The sequence below is a fragment of the Papilio xuthus genome, unplaced genomic scaffold (assembly GCF_000836235.2).
Source record: "Papilio xuthus unplaced genomic scaffold, Pxut_1.1 DF828177.1, whole genome shotgun sequence".
Taxonomy (NCBI): Eukaryota; Metazoa; Arthropoda; class Insecta; order Lepidoptera; family Papilionidae; genus Papilio; species Papilio xuthus.
This window is the reverse complement of record NW_013530472.1, coordinates 4,370,753-4,384,508: the sequence shown is the minus strand read 5'-3', so window position 1 is coordinate 4,384,508 and position 13,756 is coordinate 4,370,753. Positions and strand designations below refer to the sequence as shown.

Below are 13,756 nucleotides of genomic sequence, written 5' to 3'. Positions count from 1 at the left end.
CGGCTGAATGGATCTTGCTGAAATTTATTATGGATGCAAAACATAGCCTGGGAGAATACATTGGTTACTAAATAAGTTATTTTTGCAATTCCGCGATGATGGAGTCGCGGGCGACAGTTATTATTTTATACAGATATTTTGGTCTCAGAAACCAATGGTTAGTGTATATTTATTGAACTAAACATACACTAAGGTAGCACTTAAGTGATACAATACAGATTTTAAATGCAGTAAATGTAATTTAGTTATTACGTATTTTATTTTGACGTAACGAAAGACCATAAATTACTAAACACGTGTAGAATCAATCATCCGCAAAGCTCGCCAACTGACACAGGAAGTTAAAGCAATGAAGGTTGCGCTACGTTATTCAATTATAACTTATTTTACTCTAAGTTAAGTTGCCAATTTAAGTTATCAATTTCATGACGCATTTAAAGATTAAATGCCACAGTAATCGTCGAAATATAGTAACTTAGATTAAGGATTGTCGTAGTATTATGTGTGTGATTTTCATTTTAAAGTGTTTGTATTACAAGTCGGGTTCAGTTTATTTAAAAGTTATTTTATCTGTGCCAAAAGTGACATGAATACATTGAATGGGCATAAGTTGGCTGGTCCAGGAGACAGGGAGAGCCGGCGCCGGGCGGGCGCGAGTTGCGAATTGTCGGATTGGCGATCGATGGACCTCCGAGACACCGCGGCGCCGCTTGCGTCGACAAACTTACAGCACACAATGGTATGTAGCTGTATTGGTTTTTTATGTTTCTTTTTAAAAGCTACAGTTTTTTGCCTCTTTTTATTTTTTTCACAATGTGGTAAACTTCCTAGCGCGAAGTAAACGTTACCTGCAGCCTTTTGTTACAAATTAAAAATTACAAATTTGACAATAGTAGTTTTTTACTAAATTAACTCTGAGATATTATTTATGGCTAGAAAGAATAGAATACTTAAGTTTTATCTTTCTTTAATATGATCGTTAAATTTAAATCTCTAGAGCTCTGCACGAACAAATGTCACTCTACCTTGTGTCAGATTACCTTACTTCTTACTAAAATTATGAATGCGAATGTGTGGATGGACTGATGCATGCATGAATGAATGGATCGATGGTTATTAGAAGGTACATATCTCAAACACAGCTGAATAGATCTCGCTTTTTGGCGTACTGTAATGAAGGTTTTCTTTAATTCCGCACAGATGGAGGCGCGGATTACAGCTAATATGGGAATAAAAGCAATAATCTCGCTAAATGAATAAAGCAGCTACGTACGTTTGCGCGCGGTGCACGCGGCGCGGCGCCCGCCGGCCCGTCTGCAACAACAGTAAACAGTCGAACTTGCCGCATCCCATTGTCTACGCCACATTATCTACGCCTGTTTACACTGACAATGTCTCGATACACAATCTAATACTATCGCTTAATTAAATTATTGTTACCACATTTTGCTCGCTTATTTAATTTCAGATTCAGATCTTACAGTATTTTAATATACAGACATAAAATTTAATATACAAATATAAAATGTGAATGCAAGTAACTGTAAACAAAAACCTTATTATATCATTTCGATTTAAAGCAAAAATTACGTAAACAGGGCTACGACAGAATCCATACATGGCTGCCATTTTGTTATTTTACATTTTTCGTTGTTAGGTAAAAATTATGAGATACAGCGAAGTTGAAAAAAAAGGTAACTAGTTTTATAGATTGTAACAAAAAGTGTTTTACCTAAAATATTACTTACGAGTTGTACTGCAAATTGTCTATGATTCAGAGTTAAGATTGAAATTAGTTATAGTTCTTTCTGTTTTATCAAGTAATGTCTCACTACATGTATTTTGGTGGAAACCTAAAGCAATACTAATATGTCTTAATGTAAAATATTTAGTATTATAACTAGATAGTGTGTCAAGAATGTCATTCGCTATACCAGACGATTGTGGTTAAGGCAAACATCCGTTGTAACAGAAACTATGCAATGGTAGAGCATTCTATTCGCATTCCTGATTGACTCTGTGTATACCTAAATCGGGGATGTCGATGGCTCAGTGGTTAACTTGACTTGTAATCTGCAAGTAATGGTTTCAAATCCCGTTATGTATTTATTTACATATGTACATCCGAGGTTATACAGTGAAGGAAAACATCGTAATACAAATATCTGAGAAGAAATTCAAAGATATGTGTGAAGTCACACATTGGGCAAGCGTGGTTGACTATGGCCTAGTCGCTAACTTAGTGTAGGCTCCGAGCCCCTCAGTGGAGACGTATAGTGAGCTGATGATACTTAAATATCATCACGAGTACAGACTATACATTTTTAAATAATCAAGTTTTTCTTTTTTTTAACTTAAGAATTACATTTATTATCTCAATTGACTTCACAGTATTTTTTAAGGTTCCGTACCTCGAAAGTAAAAAAACCCGAACCGTTAGTTTTCCATCCGTCTGTCAAGACTCTTATTCTCAGGAACGAGTAAAGGTATCAAGCTTGAATTTATTTACAGTATTGTAACAAAACGAATCCTTTATAATTTGAAAAGGCATTGTTAACTTCTTGTAATCTTTCATAAGACAGAAATAAATTATATTATAAGCTTGTACAATGACATTCAAAGTGGCACTTGTTAATCAAATTTCATGTAACAGTTATTTTCACTTTTCAAGTCTGTTAAATCAACACTGAGAAGTGTCTTTGAGAAAGGTGCGTGGGCGATGTGAAGTAAAATAGCCTTGAATATTCCTTCGCGAACCGAAAACTTTTTAAGTAAACGTTTTGAAGAAAGTGATGCTAAAAATAAGTTTAATAATTTAATAAAGAAATTCTTAGGTTTAACTTATTTGTTATAAGTTTAAATTTTATTTTACAAGTAATAAAATTAAGTATGGGTCTTATAAAAGAGATAATTACCTCGTCTAGAAAATACTATCTTAATTAAAAAAAAAACTTTGTTTCTTTTTTTATATTATAAGGTGGCAAACGAGCGAGCGGCCACCTGAAATCGCTGAAATAGCGAAGTGACCGTTGCCCATAGACATACGCAATTGCATATGCGTTGCCTACCTTTAATCGACGGAGGATGCACAGAAAGAAAATATTTTCCCTTTCCATGCATCCTCTCATCCAGAAAGTCCACTTCCACTTCCCATCGTTTCCTTTTAAGAAAAACGGTGGGAAGAGAAAGAGGACTAAATTAGGCCTCCCGACGCACACTCATCGGAAGAAACGCGAAATTGCTTCCACTTGACGTCTCTCTTCTATGTGGTCGTGGTATTTCGTCGGGCGAGCCGGGCCAATTCGTGCGAAGATGTTAAAGCGGGCTCTACAATGTTGGGATTCAAACCCACAACCAAACTTGATTTACAGTTTAGGTCTTAGTACCTATTTCCTTTAGCCTTGCAAATCACTATTATTATACTAAATTGTACTTTAGTTAAGTGCAAATCCACTGTTCGTCTGTCTCGCGCAATTAATCGCTTAGTGAAAATAGCCATTTATATCAAACCAGCTTAGCGGTACAGCCTACTTAACATCAACTGATGTGACCTTATGTTGGTATGCCGGCTGTGTACTAAGTTTTTAGAAAGTGTACCACGTCTCTCTCACACATTATTAATATGTTTGTTGTCTCTCTCTAACACCATACGGAGTAAAATCAGTGTTACTTGAGAATATGTGATGCGCGTATTGTTTTTCGCAAAGTTAAAAATAAAACAACAATACTGGCTGTTTTAAGTGTTTTTTCAATTTGAATTATGAATCGAAAAATGGATGAGTTGACTATGGTATGTTTTTTTTATTATATTTTTGTGACAGCTTGTTATTACGTACTTGAAGTAAATTTTTTATATAAAAGATGACATATCTTCATACTTGTCAATACTAAAATTTTAAACTAGTTTCTTGTGCAATTTTAAATATGTTTGATATGAAGTAAATCTTACTTCTTGAATGGATGGATCTTTATTAAAAGATATCTACGGAACGTATTATTAATAGTATTGTTATATCTAATGACATGTATTTACTATCCATTTACATAAAATATGTAATATACATAAATAGAAACATTTATCTTACTTCTTACTTATATTATAAATGCAAATGTTTAGATGGACGGATGTTTGTTTGAAGGTATCCCCAGAATGGATCAACGGATCTGGATGAAATTTAACGTACATGTAGAATATAGTCTGGAAGAATACTTAGGCTACTTACTAAGTTTTTTTTTATTCCGCGCGCTTAACGGAGTAGCTGACGACAGCTACTAATAGAAATTTCTTTATTATATTATGAATAAGACATTTTAAGTATTGAATTTTTGAATAAAAAGAGTAAATAAAATAATTTCTTATACTTTTTCATCAAGAGATTGTACAAAAATGTTAAAAATTAAAACACATGATAATTAGATTACTTGATAAAGTAAACTATGATTCATTGTTAATACTGACCGATAATAAGATTAATCTTATCTCTGGACCAAAGATAATGAGGTATTTAACATTTTTTTAGACTATAACCAATCTAACTGACCAATGCCCCATTTTTTTGTGTTAATAAAGAGATTTTTTTATATCATAAGGTGGCAAACGAGCGAGCGGGCAACCTGAAATCGCTGAAGTAGCGAAGTGACCATTGCCCATAGACATACGCAATTGCATATGCGTTGCCTACCTTTAATCAACGGAGGAGAGGATGCACAGAAAGGAAATATTTTCCCTTTCCATGCATCCTCTCATCCGGAAAGTCCACTTCCACTTCACACCTCACACCATCCTCCACTTCCACTTCACACCATATCTCCCACCCTTTTCTTATAAGAAAATGGTGGGAGATATGGGCCTAATAGACTCCTGGCTCTAAGCTACCTCCTCACCAATTTTCAATCATATCGGTAAAGCCGTTCTTGAGTTATAAATAGTGTAACTAACACGACTTTCTTTTATATATATAGATATAGAAATTTCTATGTGATTGTGAAACTAGTAATTGTTCCCTATTCGTTACATTTTCCGTTTGCCAATAAAATACATTAGTTTATTCTACCCTACTAATATTATATTTAACTTATATGTATCAAGGAAGAAAATAATAAATATCTTATTTATTTATAGGACACATCTCAAACACATGAAAAGGAAAAAAATAACAACGAGAATAATAAAGAGACAGATTCCATTCATGGATTATGTCGACATAAATATAATGAAAGAAATCGAAATCTATTTTTATTTATATTTATTATAGCAGTGTCTCTAGGGATGATTATACCAAAAATAAAATTAGATAATTATAAAATCTTAACCAAAGATTATAAAACAGACAGACGGAATTATTGGGTATATTCTGCATATAATGATGTAGATAATAAAAATGGATTATTAAAGCATGTCCATTTGGTTCTTGAAAGATTAGGTTATGAGAAAAGTTCTAACACTACACCATGGAGTCTTCTATGGTCGCATGATTACCCTTTCCGAGTGCTATATCCAAATTTACATAGGTTAAAACCAAAACAAATGGTCAATCACTTTCCCGGTACGGGATTTATAACTAATAAAGTTGATTTGGCAACTTCGAACTCTAAATACATACCGAAAGCGTTCAAATTACCCGCCAATAAAAAAGAGTTTCTTCAATACGCATCAAAGAATAAAGATGCATTATTTTTGGAAAAACACAATCAACACAGAGGAGTATTTCTAAAGAATGTGAGTGAAATAGACCTGTCAAGTGGAGAAAGTTTTGTGCAGGAGTACGTGCAAAAACCGTTTTTAGTAGACGGACATAAGTTTGATATTGGTGTGTATGTTGTTCTCACATCTGTCAATCCTCTAAGAGTTTATTACTACAAAGGTGATGTATTATTCAGGTAAATATGTACAGTTTTTTTTATACGTTAGGATATTGATGTCGTCAGAATATGGGATGCATCTAATGACATGACGATAGCTTTTTGCCATCTGAATCTTACTTAATCTATGTTTTCAAACTATTCCTAAAAACATCTGAATAAAAAAATGCGTAATTTATTCAGTTACATAAATAAACTCTCCTAATAATAAATTCAGCTAAGTTTTAATTAATTTTAGTATTAATGAAATTCAAGAATAAAAATTAAGGCCACTACGTCTGTTCGTTTAACAGTTTTTTTATCTAATTTATTAAAAAGTAAAAGTGGAAAAAAAATCTTCTTTATAAGCAAGATATAATTTTTAATATCATAAAGCTAATTTTCTAGAAGCGACCATGATTACAACAATAAAGAAATATCATTCATTCAGTTGTATAATAACACATCTAGCCACTAATAATAAAATTATACGTAAACAGTTGAACCTAGCTAAGTGAGAATCCTAGGGACCGCAATATTTTCCTCCTCCTTTATATAGGTTTCTCACTTATCCAGATTCGACAGTATACCTATCAACGATTTGATTACAAATTATTACTCTCTGCTGTAACGAAATTCTTTGTTTCAGATACTGTCCAGCAAAATACTATCCATTTGATCCCAAAGTATTAGACAAGTATGTAGTAGGCGACGATTATCTTCCAACATGGGAGGTGCCATCTCTCGCACATCCCTACACTGCGTTAGGGTTCACTATGAAGGAAGCCTTTGATACCTACGTCAGATCTAAGGTAAAATCATAAAACGGAGGGCTATGGACGACCTTGTTACATTTAAAATTAATTAAAAAAAGATTTAAATCCGATATGAGATTAATTTTTAGTAAGAAATCGAAATGGGATATTTTCTAAAGTAAGCTAAGGCATGAAACGGCAATAGATTAGTTAAAGATCACTACCGACCACGTGTAGGTTCGATTCTCGCCATTCGACATTTTAATTTTTACCTTGCTCAAAATTCACCCTTAGAAAGGTCACGAAAATTGTATATAATAAGCGTAAGCGCGTTAAGCGTTCAGCAAATACTGTTATTAAGAATTTCTTATTTATTTTGCTTGTGTATTAATTGATAATCAATTAATGTCAGGGTAAAGATCCGGCAGTAATGTGGGCTGAAGTAGAGCGAGCTATATCTGAAGTATTTCTCAACAAGGAACATCATATCATTGAGGCAGTGAGTATATGTTTTACTTGTGTTTCGTTGTTAATGGAATTTATCTGTTTGTTTACTTCATTTTAATTATTTTAAAACGTGTTATCCATATTATCGCAGTTTAATCAGTTAGTGATTTAAATGTTTATTTCCTTTTACATTCCCTCGTTTTTTTTGTCTTTTAAATACACAAAATCTGGATGACCGAGCTTTGCTCGGTATTTTTTTTTAAATTGTGTTTTTTGGAAATTATATTTAAGTACGAATTACTAATAAAATGATGAAATATGAATAATATTTTTCGATCTTACCGATAGAAAAAGTTAGGTTTATGTTTAAGTTGATTATCGATAAAACACGAATAAAATGACATTTTATAAAAATGATTCCTAGCTAGATCGATTTATCGCCCCCGAAAACCCCTATATACTAAATTTTATGATAATCGTTGGAGCCGATTCCGAGATTCCAATTATATATATACAAGAATTGCTCATTTAAAGATATAAGATTTACATTTAAATGTTCAAATCTTACTTCTTACTAATATTATAAATGTTAATATTTAGATGGAGGTTTGTTTGAAGATGTATTCGGAACGGCTTAACAGAGATCGTTGAAATTTGGCATAGATGTAAAACATAGTCTGGAAGAACACATATGCTAATCATTAAGTTTTTTTAATTCCGCGTGGACGGAGTTCCGGACTGCAGCTACAATTATAAATATAACGGTTAATTATGCCTTTTTATGTTTTTTTCTGCCAGCTAAAGAATTATCCATCGGGAGATAACTTTTTCGAGATGATGCGCTTTGATTTAGTCGTGGACGAGAATCTAAAGGTGTATCTTCTGGAAGCTAATATGTCACCTAACCTAAGCTCTGCTCATTACCCGCCAAATCAGCTGTTGTACGAACAAGTTTTGTATAATCTATTCTCTTTGGTTGGTGTTGCCAGTTATATGAATGGACGTGAAAATACAGATTTAAGGTAAAATGTCTAATTTATGTATCGATTAACATATTGTATGTGTGTTTAATAGTGTGCGTATGTTAAACAAGACACAGATGATTCAATCTGTGTCTCTATTAGTGCTGAGTAATTTCGCAATGATATCTGTGCCCTTCATATTTTTTATATAATGACTATTAAAATTACAATTTCTCTGCATATTATATGTCGACAAATCATTTATATAGATCATTGTTAAATTTTACTCATACCACTCATACCAAAAAACCGTGGATTCTTGAAATTATACAACATTTAACAAATGGTTGTACAAGTGCTCATTTTTATATAGTTTAATAGATTAGGGTAAGGCATATGTTTCATAGATAAGAATCCCTTAGTAAGAAACACCCAAAATATGTATTGTAAGGATCAATCGTTAAAAGTTTTATGGCTTCACTAGGTACGGATCTAGGATTTGTACGAAAGATTTATATTTATAAATAGCATTTACTTTTGGTGTTTTCCGTTGGTTTTTTTAGTCTCGAACAGTCCAACGGGTACTTACTTCGTATTAAATCTATATATATAAAAGAAAGTCGTATTATTAATAACACTATTTATAATTCAATAACGGCTTTACCGATATGGCTGAAAATTGGTGAGGAGGTAGAGGAGCCAGGAGATAGACATAGGATACTATTTATTCATTTTTTTTCGAATTTATGCCTTGAAGAGCTGCTTTTTATTTAACTTACTAATATTATAAATGCGAATGTTTAGATGGATGTGATGAGTATGGATAGATGGGTGTTTGAAGATATCTCTAGAACGGTTGAACAGATCTCGATTAAATTTGGTATACGTATAGAACATAATCTGAAAGAACGCATAAGCTGCAATAGTTAAGTTTTTTATATATCCACACGGACGGCTAGTATTTAAATATAAGAAAGTAGAAAACTTACACTGTTGAAAGAAAAGGTAAATTTTTATTAAAATTAAGTAAACATTACGACACTACTTAATATCAAACTTTGATAGTTACTTCGAAAAAGATCTATTTTCCCGAATTGCCGAAACATCGCTAAAACCGAGATAACAATGTTTTTGCACAGGTGTTAAGTCAAAGAAAACGCATCACAAATATCTCTAATAATCGTATTTAAAATGTTTTACTATTTTTTTAGGGGACAGTCCCAAGCAGAAAACATGGTGTCAGCACAGAAAAATATAGCGGTATGGAGTGACGAATGCAGCACAAAATGCAGAGATCGTTGTGAAATTTCACCAGTCTGTGGTCTATGCAGGCCTTGTCTTGGCGCCAAATTGAGAAAGAGTTTACTTAAAGCTCATAAAGAATTCTTACATAAGGGTGATTTCAAAAGATTATTTCCTCCTGAAATGGTAACATTCTTATCACGTACATGTCTGTTAATAATAGACTTTAAGTAGTGTCTCTAGTCCTGATATTATGCGAATATTTAGATGGATGGATGTTTGTTAGAAGTTATCTCCAGAATGGCTGCATGGATCTCCCCGAAATTTGACATAGATGTCGAACATAACCTGGAAGAACACATCTATTTTCACGCTTACTTAGTTTCGTTCTTAGTTCCGGCGACAGCTTATTTAAAATATGTTTACAATAGCCAAGGACAAATCACGAAATGAATTGCCGGTATTGAATTTGCCAGTCAACGAATATTATTATTTCTTACAATTATAACTGATTTCTCATTAAAACTTGTGTGGTAACCATTCTTATCAGTAACCTACAACTTGTAGACGCCTTATCAAATATTTACTTAAAAAAGTATATGTCAGACAGTTTATGTTCTGGGCAACAAATTGTCGCCAAAAAGATTATACTATGCTGACAATCTGATTGCTATACACCAGATATACGATTGCTCAATTCGATGAGTCATGAGATAAAAAAAAAACAATTAATTTCTAACCAAGATAATCTTACGATGTTAAATTAGTTTACGATTTTCCTTTCTAAGTTTTCGATATAAGATTTAATAATTGTAATTCTTCTGCGTCTATCTCTTTGTTCTTTGCTATTTAATCTTTTTTTTACGTTTTCAATTACCTTCAACCTTGACGTTGGCGAAATCATCGAAATTAAACGATGGGGTCCACTAGTAATTAAAAGAAGAATTGTCAGACCACAGATTTTTAGTAGGCGGTTTGTCAACCACATAAACTAAATCAAAACAGCAAAGTGTCATCCACATTTGCAGATGCGTTCCCTGTCTTTAATCGCACAGGAAAATGACATTTCACCTGTAATTCTATGCGTCGCCATGCACCGATAAATGTACCTCACATTCTTCGCAATAGTGGGATGGAAAAAATGTTTAAAATTAGACCACCGGAACGAATTGACCAAACGAAACGCGGAATTGCGTCCCCTTAACGCATGTTTTCTATGGTCGAGCCGGCCTATTCGAGCAACAAACGCTATTGCTGGCTCTACCACTGTTAAAATGTATTGGTTAAGCAGAACAGTGTCATAGCTCATAAATTTGATTTCAGGTACAAAAACAATTAACTACAGAGCAATTTAAAAGCTTGAATAAAATGAATCAACAGCAATATTTATGGTATCAAGGAAAATGTAACATCGACATCACTTGGTGTAAATAAAATATATTTGTAAAACAAATTATTTATTAAAAGTAACATTTATTTATCAAATTTAAAACAACGCTTTCTTATTCTATTACTATATGAAGTGTCTCTAGACATTTTGCAAAGACATCATCGCCACAACTTCAACACAATAACTCCATCTCATTCTTTCTCATTGAAACAACAAAGGAACCAACATGATTTAGTTTCTTGGTAACTGGCATTCAACTACCCATATGAACATATTTCTCAAGAATATGACAGATAAAAAATCTGATAAGAATGTCATACAGGGCTATAGTAGCACATCTTTAGGTTTCTTTAGAGCACTGTGCTAATAACCTCTGGTATACATCTGTTTGAGGTCTTTGTCATTGAACCATAGATTGAAGGAGTCCTAATATATAACTCCCCAAATCCTCATCCTGACTGGTCCATGACACATATATGTTCTTCGTATTGTCACTATCACCTTCAAACTTGATGAGAACAGATTCTACTGATATATTACCATCAGATATTGTAATAGACCATCCTTGTAATTTCTCTTCAAGTAAAGCTTTAAGTTTCTCCGCAGTTTTAACAGCTGGACCGCTATCTTCAAAACGGACTGTACTTGTAAAACGAATTACATGTCTATTTATGCCAATTTCATTACAAACTTCATCAATATCAAGGAATGAAAGTCTGTTATCCTTCACACATAAGATTCCATGAACGATTCTACGTCTTTTTGGATCTGGGGGCTGTGCGTTATATCTCACAGATTCAGCTTTAAGTAATCTTAAGGAGACATCAATAGGTATCTTTGTTGGAGTACTAATTATACTTGTCTCACCATTAGCTGGCATGTAACAATTGATTTTAAATTCTTTTTCAATTTTGTCCTTTAAAAACTCCATTTTTTGAGCCTCTCCATGTACAAGCAACACATTTTTAGGCTCACAGTACTGTATTAATTGCATTATACCCTTTGCATCAGCATGTGCTGAAAATGACATATACTCTACTGCCATTTTAACATCAACAACTTGACGATTCTCAAATTCGACTTTTTTTGCACCATTAAGAATTTTGTGACCAACAGTACCTTGTACACAAAAGCCGGGCATTATCAACATGTTCTGCTCATAAGGTGCCCATTTTTTAAATATATTCAAAGACAAACCTGCATGTAACATTCCAGGGGTGGCAAAGACAACCATAGCACCAGGGTTGTCTATGTATGATTTATCAAAAGGTTTTATGTGTTTAAAATCAAACATATTCCTTTGCACAAAAGTCTTTCTAATCTTTTGGTTGGTCCATGTTATAAACATTTTGTAGTAATTGTTTGCTTTCTCAGTTAGACCCAAGGCAAAGTAAACAGGGTACTTCAAATTCATTCTCTCCCAATATGTTTCAAGTAGAATACACAATTCTTGGGCCCTACCTAACGCAAACACTGGTATCAACACTTTGCCTCCTTTTTCAACACATTCATGTACCTTTTTAAGGAAATCTCGTTCACGGCAGCGTTTTGAATCACGGATGGTTGTTGCATAAGTTGACTCTGTTATCATTAAGTCAGGTCTGCATTTATCTATCCAAGCGGCTCCAAGATGTCTGTCTGGTGTCATGTTATAATCTCCAGTGTATACAACAGATTGATTGCCAACTCTCACCCAAAACATAGCAGCACCTAAGACATGGCCAGCATAGTATGCTTTTATTTCCAACTCATTGTCCACCATCACAGACTGATGCAATGTTACAGCAGTCACTTTCTTTATGCAATCTTTAATCATTTGTGATGTAAAAAAATTTGACTCTCCCTTCCTCTCTACGATAAGTTTCCTCATGTCTTCTAGCAGTATTGGAGCGATAGCTTTTGTAGGATGAGTCATGTAAATCGGTCCAGTATATCCAACCATTTCGGACATGTAAGGTAAAGCGCCACAATGGTCCAAATGAAAATGAGATATTATAACACAATCTATTTGACTTGTAATCGGACCTTCAGGAACAATGTACGAAAAATCCGGAAATCTACGTTCATCATTATATCCCATGTGCATACCACAATCTAACATAATATTTTTACCGCCCATTGAGAGAAGAATACAACTGCGTCCTACATCCTGACCAGCTCCTAGGGGGGTAATCTTTATGTCAGGCATTTTGATGAAGTGCCTTATTTACACTTTGTAAGTTTTTTGTCACGATCTTTGAATTACTTCCTATGGCGTAATCATTAAATTAAACACCTTTGTAAGTTGCCTTATCTCACGTCTATACTTCGAAACTATATTATAAATTTTTGAGAGTGAATCGTTCACTACATGGTATAGTTTAAAATAGAATAATTAAACAAACTATATTTGCATTACTTGTAATTACACAGCCAAACGAGTTTAACCAAGTTTAGAAACAAATTCTCCTAATTTTTTGTCCTTCTTTATCAACTCAGCACGCAGTTTATAAATCATGACATTGACAAATTCAAAGAGTATAAGCAAAGTATAAGAATATTCGTAAGTTCAATCGTTACATGTTTTTTGACATTTAAAAGACGATATCATACTGATAGTGATGTACAATGAACGTTAACATCGATGAAAATATTGATATGGAATTATACCTTTTGATGGATGCCTGTTAAAAATTTTAGTTTACAAGGATTAGAATTTACAGATTAAAAACATTTTTAAATTTTTCCTAAAAAATATACGAGTCTTCGATCTACAATACGGATTTGCATTAAATTAGCCACCAATTTAATTTTTAGTATATAGTTTATAGTATTATTTTGGTAGTTTAATTCATTAGTCATTTAATTACTGTAAGAATGTAAATATATTCTATTTATAGACGAAAGATTTACATATTTATAATGCGTATTGTTTAATAATGAGAAACACGATGTCATTGTCCATTTCATTTTTTAAATCTCAATATTATGTTTTTGCAAAACGTTTAAAAAAACTTCAATTATTTAAAAGCTTTGAATTAAAAATCGATTAAATTCAATAATTTGTGATTTGACATTACATGAACGACTCATTGTTTACCAATGACAAGTGATGACAAGAGAAGAGACAAGGACAAGAA

At 33.0% G+C, this 13,756-nt stretch overlaps 2 protein-coding genes across 2 annotated transcripts; one reads left to right on the top strand and one right to left on the bottom strand.

The window, feature by feature from the left end:
- The first annotated feature begins 3,685 nt into the window (after nucleotides 1-3,685).
- TTLL15 (tubulin tyrosine ligase-like 15) lies at nucleotides 3,686-10,701 on the top strand. Its single transcript, XM_013306811.1, has 7 exons — nucleotides 3,686-3,790; nucleotides 5,123-5,880; nucleotides 6,491-6,653; nucleotides 7,009-7,095; nucleotides 7,842-8,065; nucleotides 9,217-9,433; nucleotides 10,571-10,701. The coding sequence occupies exons 1-7, from the start codon at nucleotides 3,761-3,763 to the stop codon at nucleotides 10,679-10,681; spliced, it is 1,590 nt and encodes a 529-aa protein (XP_013162265.1). The 5' UTR covers nucleotides 3,686-3,760; the 3' UTR covers nucleotides 10,682-10,701.
- A 121-nt stretch (nucleotides 10,702-10,822) lies between these two features.
- Nucleotides 10,823-13,156, bottom strand: IntS11 (integrator complex subunit 11). The gene has a single exon (XM_013306809.1). It carries the CDS (start codon nucleotides 12,823-12,825, stop codon nucleotides 11,038-11,040), a length of 1,788 nt encoding a protein of 595 aa, XP_013162263.1. The 5' UTR covers nucleotides 12,826-13,156; the 3' UTR covers nucleotides 10,823-11,037.
- Between the last annotated feature and the right edge of the window lie 600 nt (nucleotides 13,157-13,756).

What these genes read in the sequence shown, in the direction of transcription:
- TTLL15 (XM_013306811.1), top strand. Translation starts at nt 3,761, where the DNA reads ATGAATCGAAAAATGGATGAGTTGACTATG. An exon ending in AAATGGATGAGTTGACTATG is followed by an intron (nt 3,791 to 5,122) that starts GTATGTTTTTTT and finishes ATTTATTTATAG; the next exon opens with GACACATCTCAAACACATGA. An exon ending in AAAGGTGATGTATTATTCAG is followed by an intron (nt 5,881 to 6,490) that starts GTAAATATGTAC and finishes TCTTTGTTTCAG; the next exon opens with ATACTGTCCAGCAAAATACT.
- IntS11 (XM_013306809.1), bottom strand. Translation starts at nt 12,825, where the DNA reads ATGCCTGACATAAAGATTACCCCCCTAGGAGCTGGTCAGGATGTAGGA.